This window comes from Mus pahari, chromosome 2 (genome assembly GCF_900095145.1).
Source record: "Mus pahari chromosome 2, PAHARI_EIJ_v1.1, whole genome shotgun sequence".
NCBI classification, from domain to species: Eukaryota; Metazoa; Chordata; class Mammalia; order Rodentia; family Muridae; genus Mus; species Mus pahari.
In genome coordinates this window covers 152397875-152414251 of record NC_034591.1, presented here as the reverse complement: position 1 = coordinate 152414251, position 16377 = coordinate 152397875, and the positions used below count along the sequence as shown (strand labels likewise).

Below are 16377 nucleotides of genomic sequence, written 5' to 3'. Positions count from 1 at the left end.
GTTTCCTTCATGTGGCGGTTCAACTGGGTTCAAGAGAGAAAAGTACAGCGGCAAAGTGTGGTTTTGCCAGATGTGTACCACGAAGGCCGTAGGGGATTTGAAGCACAGGGTTAGCGGTGTCGTAACGACCTGTCAGTGGGAACCTAGCAAGCTGGGTGGAGAGATTATGGAGTTCTGAGTCAGAGTCTCCATGAGATAAAAACAGGTCAGCCATTGCCAACCAGTGCATGGCGGGTCAGGCCACCAAGGCTGGAACGTGCCACTTCCTTTTTCTTTTTCTTTTTCTTTCTTCTTTCTTTCTTTCTTTCTTTCTTTCTTTCTTTCTTTCTTTCTTTCTTTCTTTCTTTCTTTTTTCTTTTCTTTTCTTTTCTTTTCTTTTCTTTTCTTTTCTTTTTTTTTATATTTCCCAGAGGAGAGAACCACTAGTCTAGACCATCACCTCCTCTGACCTTAGAAAGTAGTACAAAATAACAGGTTCCCACAACAGCATTGATGTTCATTTCAACAACTTTCATGGTCACAACACACAATCATGTACTTTAATCATACAAAATCCAAAGAATATAATGCCACTAGCTACACAGGTTAAAATGACTCTGACAACAGAAATGCAAAGAAGACCCAGAGAACCTCCTGTCGGAATCCACAGAGACACTCAACAGTATTCTTAAGGGATGGTGTCCAATAACTGTCCTTACATGCTGAGGTCATTGTTGTCATGACTTCGGAATTCCAAGCTCCTCTGGGTGGGGAAAGAAAGTGCATTTTTACAGCCTATAGCTCTTGGAGAAACTGTTTTTTTGTGTACACAGGTGGACAGAGAGAAAAATAAACGTGAAGGCTAGGCACCAAGATAGCTCAGAGTTTAGAGTCAGAGTCAAAACTGTTGAATCAGCTCTGGCTGTTCAAAAAGGACTGTGACAATAGTTCAAAAGAGCCACAGAAGAAATTCCCAACTGTCAACAAGGAAGAAACCCACTATGACAAGTCAGACACGTAATGTTTTTCCTACTCTACTTTGAAACACAGGCTTTCATATCTGAAATAGGAGAAGATAAGCTGGCTGATGGGTGAGTAGAGCCGCTCTTGTCCCTCTCTGCCCACCCACTCGTGACCCGTAGCTTCAAGGCTGGAGCGAGGGGCACACTCGCTCAGTTTCTTTGAAGGCGATTCATCACCACGTCTTCCTGTGTAGCCATGCCTTTTCAGGGATGAGATAAAACTCCGCAATGATGTTGGATCTTTCCAAGGCTGTGGCACTGATCGATGGTGTGGGCAGATAACAATTCAGCATTCTGAATTGTGAATGTAAAAATCACAATTATACAGAAATTATTGCACTTAAAAAAAAAAAAAAAATCAACCCAGCCCGAGCAGCAAAGAGCCAACTGAGCCATCAGGAAGTACTGCGATTCCTGTCACTCGAGGAGCATGGTGACCTTTCTGGAATCCTAGTGAATTTGGTCCATCAAACATCTAGAAGTGAAAAGACTCCAAATGATACTGTAGGCTCCTTAAGGCTAAGTCTTCTCGGTTCTAGGAGGTAAATCCCCTCCTTGTCCACATACTGCACAGCAGGGACTCGATTTATCAAAGTGACTAAAAACCCCTATAAAAACTCTGGAAGCAAGGGAGGATGCACAGCTATCATGTCCTCACCTGTGCATGAGAGAAACATAGTTAGTTAGCATCCTGGTGTATTAACCGTCTCCTCCCACCTCTGGTTCCTACTATACTGAGCCCCACAACTCCAAATCTTGGGGGCTTGAGTTTATCCATCTCTTCTGGGGACTCGTCCTTTCTATCACTCTGAATACTTTCTCTTCACTTACACATTTGTCTCTTATATTTCCTCATGCTGCATCCTTCCAGCTGTCCCGTGATGCTCTAGCCTTTTCTTGGTAGATGCCGAGGCACCATGATGGTGCTATCCTGCCACCGATACAGAGCATATGCTTCCTATCCGTCTGTATTTCTTCCATGGTGCCTCCCACTCTATCAGTGGCTTCCGGATCCTTCCATAGTCAGAAATCCTGCTCTGTTACTGAGATAAGTCCTGAAGCTACATGTTACTTCATCCAAGATCTCTCAGACCTCCAAATCAGATCTTGTAGTCAAAATGTGAGTGCAAACTACTGGACAGATAACTCTGCTTCTGTGACTCTCCCGAGTAGCTGCTCACGCGGTAAGTGAAGTCCAGGAATTTTCAGAACCCGTAATCCTGAGGCTCTGTGGTCAATATTGCTTTCCTTTTTTTGGAGTCTCCATTCCAATTCAAACTCTTTTGGGAGTCCTGACTCCTGCTTATAACTCTTGTAATCAACCTAACATTTGCACAGCTGTCTAGGTATAGAGAGGAGGCTGTGTTGCTAAGTGACAGATAGAAATCCAGTATTGGAATGATGAAAGGTTCTGGGTAGAGGTGAAAATATGAGTTTCAGAAGCTTCCTCTGTTGCTATGACCCACAGAGGGCATTGAAATTTCAAGCCAACATACTTGAATATGGCCACCTTTGTGTGCCTCAGACTTGGGCAGAAAAGGGGACATGAAGTGAGAGTCTACACAAGTCCCTTATGCTAAGACCCTCTCTACTCACCGCTCCAGATTCTGAACTAGGACTTGCTGACATTCTCGTAGATGACGTCACTGATGCAGAACTGTTGCTTCTTCCTCAGCCACATCAGCTGCACACACTGATGGATAAAAATGTACTGCTCCTAGGACAGAGCACAGATAGGCCTCAGAGTGGAGCACTCGTGAAGAGGAAGAATCAACTAGACAGCGTGATGATTAGCATCTGATGCAAAAGGAAACCACCTTCACGTCTTCACAGAGACAGTCGTACAATATTAAAATCCAAGAGGTTGAGTTTCAAAGGTATTTTTTATTAGTGATAACTCTTATAACATCATTCCTTAGAACTCTCATAACAATATTCTTTATCCATGTATGGGCATGTGTGCATGTGTCTGTGTACATGTCCATATGTGTGCATGATGTGGATATGTGTGTAGAGGCCAGAGGTCAAAATCAAATAGCTTCTTCTATCATTCTCTCCCCCATATTTTTGTGGCACGAGCTCCCTCACTGAAGATGGTGCTTGCAGATTTGACAAGACCAGCTAGCCAGCCAGCTCCAAGGCTCCTTTTGTCTCCTCCTTCTGGCGTTAGGAATAGTCCAGTGCTCTGATACCCGGCTTTTAATGTGAGTGCTAGGGTCACAAACTGAGGCCATTATACCTGTGCAGCAAGTCCTTTACCCGCTGGGCCATTGCCTCTGATGATCCATACAGCAAAATATCTTTCATATTCTTTCTCTAGCTCTATTGAGATATAACGATTAATGTGTGGATGTGAGGAGTAAAGTGTGGTGATCTGATACTCCTTGAGAGATGGTAATTAGTCACCACAGTGAACAACTGTCCCCTCAAGTGGTTGCCATTCTCCTTTCTGGTGACAATAATAACCTTAAGGAACTATGCTCTGAGCAATTCAATCCCCAGCTTTCCAGGGTGAAGTTGCTGTGCAGTATAGATCATTACTTCACAGTCCTGAAGGCAGCGGATATGCAACTTGGCGAATTTGGAAAAGCTAAAATCTTCCCACCTTATCGTAGTACATTGACACAAACTCCTGAAATATAAATGAAATAACAACAAAGAAATGGAGAAGGAAAAGATGGCCTAATTCCTTTCTGATTATGAAAGAAAAAGATATCCTGAAATTATAAGCAGTAAAAAAAAAAAATACAAGTCAAATTTCAAGGTTCTCTAAATAAAAAAATGGTAAAAAGGTGAAAGAAGTACGATGGAAGGGAGGTGCTGTCAGAGTTGCCCCACAGAACCAAGGAGTTGGTGGTGTTCAAAGGTTTCATAAACCAGAAACACCTACAAAGAGATAAATAAATACCCACCATGCAAATCACTCCTGGGAGACAGAAAGTGTCTTCTGTCCCTAATTTGTAACAGCCTACCATTGTTAAGTGATGTTTGAAGCAAATACAGGGAATTTTTACAACATACGCAAATAGTGGCCACGTAGTTTGGTGGCATGGCAGTGGGGGAGGAGGCTGAGGCAGAGGAAGCAGAATGTCTGGGCTGCACAGTGAGGCCATGTCTCAGAGAATAAATAAAGGCTATGGGGTGGGAAAAAAGTAAGCTGAAATGGGGGTTTTCATTTATGGACTGAGCACAGATAAAGAAGGGGGGGGAGAAGATCCAGTGATAATTTTGGGCATAGTAAGGTAGCGATTATTAGATTGTTGGAGACATAAAATTAACAAATGGTGTGGACACGGATAAAATATAAAGTAGTGAAAATCAAAGTTAATGCTCCAATAGATAAGGCATATAAATAGACACAGATAGCAGGAAATGGAGAAAATGTTTAATGCTTTACACATGAGAAAAGGGTGTAAAGAAACAATCTTTGAGTTGAAATGTGAAAGTTTTGGGTAGTTTGTGATGTATGTGTATCATTGAATATTTTGCATATTAATGTGCTATGATGGTTTGTATATACTTGGCCCAGAGAGATCACTATTAGGAGGTGTGGCCTTGTTGGAGTAGGTGTGTCACTGTGGGTGTGGGCTTAAGACCCTTATGCTAGCTGCCTGGAAGTTAGTATTCCACTAGCAGCCTTCAGATGAAGATGTAGAACTCTCAGCTCTGCCTGCACCATGCCTGCCTGGATGCTGCCATGTTCCTGCCTTGATGATAATAGACTGAACCTCTGAACCTGTAAGCCAGCCCCAAATATATGTTGTCCTTATGAGAGTTGCCTTGGTTATGGTGTCTGTTCACAGCAGTAAACCCTAACTAAGGTATGTACTATGTGAAAATGCAGTGTTGCAGAAACTCGTGTGTGTGTGTGTGTGTGTGTGTGTGTGTGTGTGTAGCACATAAGTGCACATGAACACGTACTTGAGCAGCTGTGCATAGCTGAAGGCTGAGATAAAATCCCTTGGACATTAAGGTTAGTTTTCTCTGTGCCATGAAACAGGTTCATTTCATGGTTTTTCTCCTTCTTTACCCCAACTGTCTCATTATCAGCAGTATGATTAACTATTACGCCTGAATAAAGCACAGCCAAGATGTCCACAGGATTTTAGACAGCCTTTGTGTGTGCAAACAGCTTCACACAGAGGATAAAAGCAAACGCTTCGAGCCGCAGCTCGTTGGAACCTCAGCTCTGTGTTCTCAGTAAGCTCTGGAGAAAACACCTTCCCTTACGCTATGATTACATCTCACTGCACTGAGCCAGCCATGGTGGTCCTCATACATCAACCCATTAGTTCTGGGCTCACGTGAATGCTGGAAATAGACAGGGCTCTGGTCTGGACTCATGCTCTGCGGATGCCCAGTGGCCAAACTTTGTGTCAAAACCAAAACCAAGCACGGCACATCTTCACTGGTGTTGCCAACAGGCAAGTTGTCCACACTCCTGTGAATAATGGCACATCCATGCTCTTTAAAGCACTGCAGCTAGACTCACTGGGTCGTATGCACACAGGGAGACTCACTGGGTCGTAAGCACGCAGGGAGACTCACTGGGTGGGTCGTAAGCACACAGGGAGACTCACTGGGTCGTAAGCACACAGGGAGACAGAAAGCTGAAGGAAGACTGATGGGGAAGGAAGGGGCTCAACAGGAGTGGGAAAGAGAATAATGGGGGTAGGTGAATGTGTTCAAAATACATTATATACATGTCTACAGATGCAGGACGAAGGTCAACATTCTGTATATTCATCTAATTATTACATATAATTGGCATATGCGAATTAAAACCCCCAAAACTCAAACAAACAAACAAAAAACCCAAACAAAACCAAAAAAACCCCAAAGAGGACAGTGACCAGGCCACACAGATAGGACAAAGAAGTACAAGGCTATCTAAAGTCACATCCCTGAGACCTGGAGAAAGCCAAGCTGCCCACCGTGAGGACAATCTGCTCAAAGCAAAACCTCAACTGACCTCTAGAGAAGCGATTGAAAGAAAACCAAGCAAAATGTTTGCTAAGAATAGAGTAGTGCTCAGGGGAGCGGGAGGGGTCCGTGCCATCTGTAGGTGACAGGCTATGGGTTCCAAGTACCTTTCTGGATCCTGTCAGCTTAGGCCCTGTGTTCCTTATGGCGGCGACACATGGCACCTGTGAGTCCCATTTTAGAGAGGAGAAGTGGAGGCTCTGAAGAGGTGACATGACTTGGGAAGTCCCAGAGCCAAGGCTCTCGTCCCCTCCCAGGTGCTGGCTCTCTGTTTTCATCCTTTCTCTGAAAGGATGGAGAAGCCCCGAAGTGTGGTTGATCGGTTGAGAAAGGGCAGAACCACACGGGCTGCCCGTGCGGACTGCAACGATTCCAAGGCGAACCCTGAGGACATGGCTACTTGAATTAGTCACTTTGGCTATTTCAGGGGATAGCAAGGTATGATGGAGTCCAGGAGGTAGGCGTGTGGAGAATTATCAACCAAAAATGAGGAGAAATATGCTATTCAGCTCCGGGGTTAAGTAGATAAAGACCAGATCTCCACTGGAAACTGATTTTGTCCTCTTGATTGTCATGTTTGATTGACAAGAGCAAGAAAAAAAAAATCATTTCATTCTTTGGTCCTTACTTATTAACTAAGTAAATTAGCAGGCAGCAGGATTTGAATGTGAGTGGGTTAAAGGACAAACACGAAATAAAAGAACTTGTGTTGGAAAATACAGGTTGGCCCAGGGAGCACACAGAAACAAGGAAAAATAAGGCAAGTGAACAAGATGTTCTAGATATAACCAGTAAAGCAGACATAAATAAACAACTGGGAAGGTGTCCATTCGGGACTCCTGAGGGAACTCAGGGATATCACTGGGGAGTGGAGAAAGGGAGGAAGCTGAGAGAGAGAGACCATGCTCCTTGGATCTCCCAGCAATTCCTGGAGGGAATAGCGGCCTTTCAAAAGACTGATTTCATGGAGAAGTCAGCCAGAAATGTTGCTGTAAAGAAGGAAGCTGGATGACTAAAACTGGGGCCAAAAATAAAGGAGAGACAAAGCAGAGTCCGGGCCGTGCAGGAAGCCCCAGGGGCTGGTCTGTTCCCTGAGATTTTCACTCTGAAGACAAACAGAGAGGCTGGGGGGAGCCAGAGAAGGAGCCGTGTGCACAGAGGTAGTTTTCAGAAATGGACAAGGATTCTGTGGTTGTGAAAAAACAAAAGTAACCAGCCTACAGTCAACATCTACAAAGTTGTAAAGAGGTATCAACTAGGGGGACACGTCATCCACCAAGATGCTTAGAACAAGATGTGATCTGAAGTATGGGGATTTACACATACCAGAAAGCAGGTTCTCAACCTCCCTAACAATGGGACCCTTTACTACAATTCCTCCTGTGGCGCTGACCCCAACCGTAAAAATATTTTTGTTGCTACCTCATAACTGTAATTTTGCTACTGTTCTGAGTTACAATGTAAATACTGCGTTTTCTGATGCTCTTTGGCAACCCCTGTGATGGGGTAGTTCAACAGCCAAAGAGGTGACCCACAGGTTAAGAACTGCTATCATGTAAGAATATGTAAGAATATGGTTTTTTAAAGTGTGTATTGCATATAAATGTAACGGAGATGGTTTTATTGCATATCAGGATATGTGTTTATGGTAGTAACCAACCAAAACTTCAGGCTCAAATCCAGCCCTCATTCCCTCCCTTGATGTCTCTCCCTTAGCCCCCCACCACTTCCCCCTTCCGACCTCCCCCCACCACTTCCCCCTTCCAATGTCACATGCTCTGTTTTGTTTTTGTTTGTTTTTTTCCAGACCCACTGAGGATACTGAATGTTGTCTGTACATGCATAGGTGTGGGACATCTACAGGATTGGGGGGAGTTCCCAAAGCCCCGCATCCCTGTAGAAAATGGCCTGCCTCCCCCGAAAGGTCATCAGTTGTCCATAGCACCCCGAGGCCCACCTCCCCGTCTCCGTGCTGGGATTTTGTCTGGCTTGATCTCACTCAGGTTTTGAGTCACTACTGCTACAAGTTCCTACCTGCAACTGCTCCGCTGCGGTCAGAAAACAGTGCTTGCTTAGCATTATCTGCTGCGTCTGCCTCTTGTGATCTTTTGTCTGCCTCTTGTGATCTTTTGTCTGCCTCTTGTGATCTTTTGTCTGCCTCTTGTGATCTTTCTGCTCCCTCTTTCAGGATGCTCCCTGAGCCTCTAAAGGAAGGGGTGTGGCTCAGACTTCCATTTATGGCAGGTCAGTCTGTAGTCTCTTGTTTTCTGCAGCCTTACCAGTTGTGTGTCTCCATGTAAGTTGCAAAAAGAAGCTTCTCCTAACGGGACAACATCCTGCCTGGTTATGCTTCCTAACTGTCATTAAGACGTTTGCTAATGAGTGACTAGCTCCAAACTACGGTGACCTGGGAACAGCTTGGCAAAGAATACATTTGAAGGGCTCTGCCAAGCCTCGCTAAGATGCGGCTGTGGTGATGGAGGTAGGAGTAGGAAACCGAAGAGTGAAGGAAGAGTTGATGTTGGAGAGACTCTGCCATGACCCTCCAGGCTATTTGAGTTATACTGACATCTAGTGGTTCTTGAACGAAGCTGCAGGAGGAAGACAAGGCATTAAAGCCATCTCTGGTGAGAGAGAAGTCAGGCCTGACATTGTTCTAGTTCAGAAGATTCCCTCCCACATGCTTCTCCAGGAAAAGCTCTATTGAGCCCTTGAGGCCAGGGAGTACCTAATAGCCCAGTGGTTTGGATTACAGAAAAGCCACTCTACTTGGGTTTTGGCAGTCACACAGGTGTCCTCTGGCTCTTGCTGGTGGGCAACACAAGGCTGCCTGGAGCTGTCCGTCCAGGCTGAGCACATTCTAAAGCTTCAAGGGACAGAAGGACTTGGGAGAAGAAGAGGCAAAGGGGACACTGATCAATAAGACTGGGGGAATTCTGGGATACACCACCCATTCATTTAAGGCATTGGTTCTCAACCTTCCCAATGCTGCGACCCTTTAATACATTCCTCATGTTGTGGTGACCCCAGTCATAAAAATTAGTTCATTGCTACTTCATAACTGTAATGTTGCTGCTGTTATGAAATGTAATATAAATATCTGATATGCAGGATAGCTAATCTGTAACCCCCGAATGGGCCACAACCTACAGATTGAGAGCCATTGATTTAAGTCATAGGGCAGGGGCAGTGGCTTGGGGGCTGGCAATCCTTAAAACCAAGAGAGAACTCACAAATCCAACCAAGGGTTATTATCAGCAGTGAGTGAAGACGGAGTCACGTGGAGGAGCGAGCCCAAGGACAAACTTACTGACCAGTCTGTCATCTCAAGTGGAAATCAAATCACATCTGTCCTACTGTCTTCCTTACCCAGACGGACTGCTCCCTTCAGTGAGCCCCATACGGCTCAAAAGGTGGTTTATTCTATTTCAGACACGCCCACGTGCTCCGTATTCCTAGGAGGCAGATGAAGCCAGCCAAGCAGCGTCACTATTTACACCACAGCCTTTTGAGAGCTTGCTACCTGTTCATTTGGAATGGGGTAGTTTCAAACATGCAGAGCAAGAAAATGGGGAAGACAGATGTGAAGATACCGAGATAGCCCGATTAAAACGTAAAGTTGGGTAATAGGATGCTTTCCGACAAGAGCAAACTCAAGCGTACATATCAATTCTGTTCCTACCTCTGTCTGTACCATTGACATGCGGTATGAGCGCATCTCTGACACCAGCCCCAAGATGTCCACAAATTCATGATCTCGAATGTGTTGCAGGAGCCTGTCCAGGGCAATGAAGGTTCCTGTCCGTCCCACACCCGCACTGCAAAAGAAGGTTCAGATAGTACGTCAGTCGCACTGGGCTTCTGTGCTGCTGGAAACCAACTGGAGATCTCTAAAGCAGACAGACAGCAATGAGAGGGGGAACCTGCTCTCCCACAGTGCCTTGCACTTAGCTGGCACTGCTGAGGTGGCTGGCGCCGCTTAGATGCCACATTTTTGACCGTCACTGTTCATTGTCTATAGAGTTAAGGCTTTGTACCACTTCTGCCCTGGGCTCTGTTTTTGGAGGAAAGTGAAGACTGTACACTGAACGTCCCAAGGAGGAGATGGTTCACATTCCCCTTAAGGCAGGGATGCATATTAACAGCCTCCTGTCTCAGGGGTAGACACACACACACACACACACACACACACACACACACACACACGTCATTCCTGGAACCCAGCTCAACCCAGTTCCAAGGTTTAGTTGACAACCCCACTGCCTAACTCCAGCTCTGGGGGCATGAACATTTGTACACGGTCAGCTCACCCTTCCAGACAGCCATGGAGGACACGTGCCTCTACTGACCCAGCCATGCATCTGCATGAATCTCCCAGCGATCTTTTAAATGACTACCTTGAGGTTGAGCTATACTCATCCTAGTGCTAAGGGTGTGGATAGATATGAACTGGTATTGCCAACTCCCTAAAGTCTCCTGTTCTGTATTTTAAAGTCAGTTCTGCCCTTAAGCCAACCATCCACAGAGCCAAAGGGCTCCGGGACTCTAAATTACACTGACATTTTGGGTAAAAAGACGGTTGAGCCAATTTAGATGTGGAATTTTCTAGAAGAAGAAAAAAATCCCAAACTAAAAGCCTTCGAGTTCAGGGCCCAATTTGCTTTTTCTATTAGATAACTCTTCTCTCCCGGGGCTTCTCAGATAAAATGGTCTGCCACCAAGTGTGCACTTGTAAAGTCACATCCCGCAGGGCACCTGCTGCCAGCTGAGAAAGGACTGTGTGAGCTTGACCCCACAGGTGCAAGCAGCTTTATTTTCAGAGGGCTGCTTTGAGAATAATCTCATTTTCAACAACATGCTTTGAAACCTCAGAAGTCTAAGTTGGGCAGATGAGAAGGACCAGCTCCTTCAACAGCAACTTAGCAGCTCACAAGCACTGCTGGTCCTCAATGTGCACACACACAGGGTACATACATGCAGTGTGCACACATGTAAGTGCACACAATATACCTGTACATTCACACACATATGTGTACACATAACATACATGCACACATATAATGCACACACATATATAGCTCACCAGAACATGCGCGCGCACACACACACACACACACACACACACACAGGATCAACATTTTAGCTCACCAAGACAAGGTGCTAGATCCCATATTTGAAAGGCACTTGCTCAGGACGGGATAGCTGTGGCTGTGTTCCCTAACATCCATCCCCCCATGTCTACCTCTGATACACATCCAAAAGTTTTGAGCTGATATAACCATTTTATAACATCTTGTCACTGGGTGCATTTTGTGTTCATTTGTGGGAGGGCAAGCTTTACTTCAGAGGAAACACTTCCCATAAGGAGTTCGTATGGATTGTGATTTAAAGTAATGTTATAAGCCATTTGTCCTGTGTCTTACCTTAGATTCTGAATTCCCAGAAGAGATTTTGAAGAGCAACCACATTTATCTAATACACCAAATACTCTTATATTTTCTTACCATCTACCTTCTCTTAAATCCGTTCAGACTGTTTTGAGCCATGAGAAGCTTTGCAGAATTGACCTTGTATCTATCATGCAGTATCTACTCTGGATTTCAGTGGTGATGTCACACGGTACCTGACCTTTGGGGACCCGTGTGTCTAGATTAGAATCTTAATTTCTCTATGCTCTAGTTGAATTAACCTTTGGAAGATCTTTGTATTTCTCTCCTGTTCTTTTGCTTTTAAAATTGGGACAATAATATTTTAAGCTTGTTGTAGTGGCTCATGTCTACAATCCCTGCAACTCAGAAAGCTGAGGCAGAAGAATCACTGCAAGTTTATGGCCAGCCTGGGCTAAAGAGTGAGTTCAAGGCCAAACTGGATTACAAAGTAAGATTCTGTCTCAAAAAGAGCAAATTAAAAAAAAAACTTATATTCTACAGAGTATACTTATGAAATAACTAAATGGTAAATAAGCAATGTTTACAGCAAAACATCAACTAAGTTCGTATTTTAAAATAATAATTTATGATTGAATCTGATCAAGGTTTAATGGGGGTAAAAAAAAAAAACCATGTTGTTTATGATGGCTACTACTGTCAACTTAACAGATCCAGATTTGCCTAGGAGACACCCCCCTGGCATGCCTGGGAGAGTGTTTCTAGACAGGTTGACTGGGGTGGAAGACCCGACCTGAGGGCAGGCAGAACCACACTGCATGGGCTGCAGTCTTTGCTTGAATAAAAAAAGAATGCTAGACACCACCAGTATTCACCTCTCTCTGCTTCATGACGTGGCTGCCTTCAGCCCTTACCATCCTGATGTCCTACCAAGGCAGACTAAACCCTTGAACTCAGCCAGTTTTCCTAAAGTAGCTGTTTTTGCCACAGCGGTAAGACAGGTAGCGAACAGATAATGGCGGCTGAGGGTACCTGCAGTGGATGATCATGGGCCCTTTGCTCTTGGCGGCTTGCTGTCGGACCGTGAACACAAACTGCAGGATGCTCTCGGCGGCGTCTGCTGGAGGCACGCCGTGATCGGGCCAGGCTGTGTAGTTAAAATGCATCACGTCCTGCGCCTCGTCCGCCTGTGGGCGAGACATGCCAAAGACCACGCGTTAGTCACCTCATCTGCACCTAGCATGACCAGAGCCACCGTTGGAGACCAAGGTGATGCGACAGGCTCCTCCTTTTCATCACCATCTCTTCTGAGCTCTGAGCACCGCCCTGGTCCTGAACAGGTCCTGAGGGGAAAGGTTAATTGTAGCTGCATGAAGCCACAAGAGGTGGACACAGAGGTTAACCACCAGTAGCCAAGAATGAGAGCTTATGCAGACTCGGGTTGGCATCCTGACTCTGCCAGTTAGGAGCTGTCTCAGCCCTGGCCAGTAAAATTTTGGAAACTACTATTGCTGTTCTACACAGCGCTCTCTGCCAGCCCAGCCCAGCACTTTCCCTGCTAGTGGAATCACTGGTCCCTCGAGCTTTCCTGGGAAATTCCCAAGAGGTCACATACATGTGACAAAGCATCCTGCAGGCTGTGAGCATCACCAGTGCACAGTAATCCATCCATCTCGCCATCGGAACTGGCCAGCACCACAGTGGCATTCACACCCCCAGCATTCTCAGGGGCTCTGACTGAGGTCCAACCCCGGCTACATCCACAGCTGTATATGGCACACTCCTTTGACCCTGGCATATTTGCCAAAAACACACTTTCCAAACAACAACCACGAAAGGCATTTATCGGAGAAGTCCTGCTCTGAGATCTGAGATGGGGAAACCTGGTCCAAGGCAGAATCGCTGGGCTTCAGTTTTCTTGTATCTAAAAAGGACCGCTGGTATCAGGCCTCCGGACCCTAAGCACAGGAAGAGAGTGACGGGTGGTGCATGTGACAGGTCACAGTCATCAAAATGACTGTGCCATCACTAGCACCAGCTCCCATCTGCTCGGTCACTGGTGTGCTTTGTTCTAAGGTAAGTCAGTTTGTATATTATTGTGGGGCTTTGGGGGCCCTGCTCGGGGTTTGATTATAGAGACATCTGTATAGTACAAGGCTGTTGCCTGTTTGCTGGGTCAGTCTCTCCCTCTGCCTCTGCTCCAGCCACCAGCTCTTTATTCCTCGAATTCCACACTTCCTTCCCACACAGAAAAGCTATTTGCATACGTAGTGGGAGAGATTCCTCCCCCAAGGCAGCTAGGTTTCTTTTTTGGGCAGGGGAGGAAGTGATAAACATTTATATATCCTGCCAGGCAGGCACTGCTGGCACAATTAGCAATTGGGAAAACAGGGACATACCTTCATAGCCAAGTGGATACACTATATGTGGGGGTGGGTTACCCCGATAGTATATTAAGCCTATTCATATTGGCCCTTGCACCGAATTTCTCTCTAAGCTACATCTATAGCCACCAGGATAAGGATCCCTCAAGGTCGACTCCATTTTGTCTCCAATAAGTTTGAAGAATGATTTGGTCTCTTGTTATTAACTGTGAGGCTGGTTCTCACACCAGGTTCTTCTCAACTATCTGGTTCATTCCTCAAACTTGCAAAGACCCTACAATCCACCCAGTGGGTAGAATATTCTAGCAAAAACCTTGGAAGGTCCGTAGCTCAAGTTTATATTCAGGAAGCAAAGAGAAATGAATTGTGAAGAGCAAAACTGAGCAGTCTCAAGCAGAATTTGCATCTATACTAGTAGACTTTTACATAAATAATATGTGCAAATTCATAGTAAGATTTAAAGAGATCACAATCCCATTTCTTCAGCTATATCCACTGCCCCTTTGGCACTGTATGCCACCCACAGGCAGCACGAAGTGTTTGAAGTAATCCATGCATAATAAACAGTGTAGAAGAGCAGGCTTTGACGCCACACGTATTCAAAGTTAGACATTAGCTAGCTTGGCCTGTCTAGAAAGGCTTACAGAACATGCCAGCTATGTCCACGCTCACGCTGATCCTCACACCATCTCTGCACGGCCACATTCCAGTGCAGCCGATCTGAAAATGCAGTCACCTGAAAAGTGCAGAACTGCCCCTGGTCTCCCCACGGCTGCCAGGCAGGACCACAGAACTGTCCCTGGTCTCCCCACGGCTGACAGGCAGGGCCACAGAACTGTCCCTGGTCTCCCCACGGCTGCCAGGCAGGACCACAGAACTGTCCCTGGTCTCCCCACGGCTCCCAGGCAGGGCCACAGAACTGTCCCTGGTCTCCCCACGGCTCCCAGGCAGGGCCACAGAACTGTCCCTGGTCTCCCCACGGATCCCAGGCAGGACCACAGAACTGTCCCTGGTGTCCCCACGGTTCCCAGGCAGGACCACAGAACTGCCCCTGGTCTCCCCACGGCTGCCAGGCAGGACCACAGAACTGTCCCTGGTCTCACCACGGCTGCCAGGCAGGGCCACAGAACTGTCCCTGGTCTCCCCACGGCTGCCAGGCAGGACAACAGAACTGTCCCTGGTCTCCCCACGGCTGCCAGGCAGGACCACAGAACTGTCCCTGGTGTCACCACGGCTCCCAGGCAGGACCACAGAACTGCTCCTGGTCTCCCCACGGCTGCCAGGCAGGGCCACAGAACTGTCCCTGGTCTCCCCACGGCTGCCAGGCAGCACAGAACTGTCCCTGGTCTCCTCATGGCTGCCAGGCAGGACCACAGAACTGTCCCTGGTCTCCTCACGGCTGCCAGGCAGGACCACAGAACTGTCCCTGGTCTCCCCACGGCTCCCAGGCAGCACAGAACTGTCCCTGGTCTCCTCATGGCTGCCAGGTAGGACCACAGAACTGTCCCTGGTCTCCTCAGGGCTCCCAGGCAGGGCCACAGAACTGGCAACAGGCTTTTCAGTAGTTAGCAAGGCTCAGGGTCCACAGGAATGGATAAGTTGTTGATATTTACTCAATTCACAGCAGGCTCCATGTCCTGTGAAGTAGCAAGCCAGTGTAGTAGTCATTTTCCTTGTTTAAGTGAGAAAACGCATCTGTTTGATCTGACCTGCTTATCCTAAATTCTCACTCTGATTTTCTCATCTACAGGTTTGATCTTATTGAGAAGATAACTAGGAACTTTACAATTCTCAGATGGAACAAAGCAAATGGGTGGGTGTAAACAAAATCTTAAGAGGAAAAGATTGGGTCATACCGATCAATTATTTTTTGACCAATTTAGACTGTCAGCTCACAGCCAAAAGAGGGCTTGTAACTCCTGAACTGCCCTATAGGCAAACACTGTTGTTTTATTTCTGCTTTTGAAACTCTTCATGTTTGTCATTGAAGGATGGGGACATCATTTAAGACCAAGGACAAGAAGTATGTTATTGCTCACAGGATGATCTGTGTAAGTCTTTCCTGTACAGGGATAAGCATGAGAACAGACCCTAGATTGTACTCCGTATGTTTATTTTGGTTATGGTTTTGGTTTGTTTTTTTGTTTTTTTTCCTGTTCCCAGATGCAAACCTGGGAAAGATTTGTTCTCTATTCTTTAGCAGTTTGCGCTGGGTTTCTTGCAGAAACAGCCCAGAAGGCAGACTCTGTTTAAATGGTGTTAAGATTGTGAAATGTCACCTCTGGTAGGAAATCTATTGACTTGAATAGTGCTTTATTAGTTTTGGAATAGCTCATTCTCGGATTCATTCATTCCAGGGAGACAGAGCACTTGCAGGTGAAACTGTTGGTATCCGGTGAGAGGAAGAGGAGAAGAAAGAAAGCTGTCAGGGCAGTGTGCTTGCATGGAGGGGCCTGCAGGGCACTCTTAGGTAGGCAGGACAGAGCTGAGAGCCTCAGACCTGGAAAGCCCGATAAAGGAGGGACACTGCATTTGAGTGGCCTGCTTGGGGAACAGGATGAACTGGACAATTCAGAAGAAAGAAACAGATGGGACGGCCTGTTACATGCTCACTGGGGTGTG

At 46.2% G+C, this 16377-nt stretch overlaps 1 protein-coding gene across 3 annotated transcripts in view; it reads right to left on the bottom strand.

Annotated features, from left to right (window-relative positions):
• Positions 1–406: 406 nt before the first annotated feature.
• Ptpro (protein tyrosine phosphatase receptor type O) overlaps positions 407–16377 on the bottom strand; it is a 208424-nt gene continuing 192453 nt past the window's right edge. Inside the window, exons 24-27 of one of the 3 annotated variants that reach the window (XM_029534785.1) lie at positions 12404–12558; positions 9667–9802; positions 2598–2718; positions 407–1295 (exon numbers count right to left, since the gene is read on the bottom strand). In XM_029534785.1, the coding sequence (XP_029390645.1) occupies positions 2614–2718; positions 9667–9802; positions 12404–12558 (396 nt within the window). In that variant the 3' untranslated portion in view covers positions 407–1295; positions 2598–2613. Of the gene's footprint in view, positions 1660–2597; positions 2719–9666; positions 9803–12403; positions 12559–16377 lie in introns of all 3 variants that reach the window. The other 2 variants (XM_029534791.1, XM_021190314.2) reach the window with 2 other exon arrangements.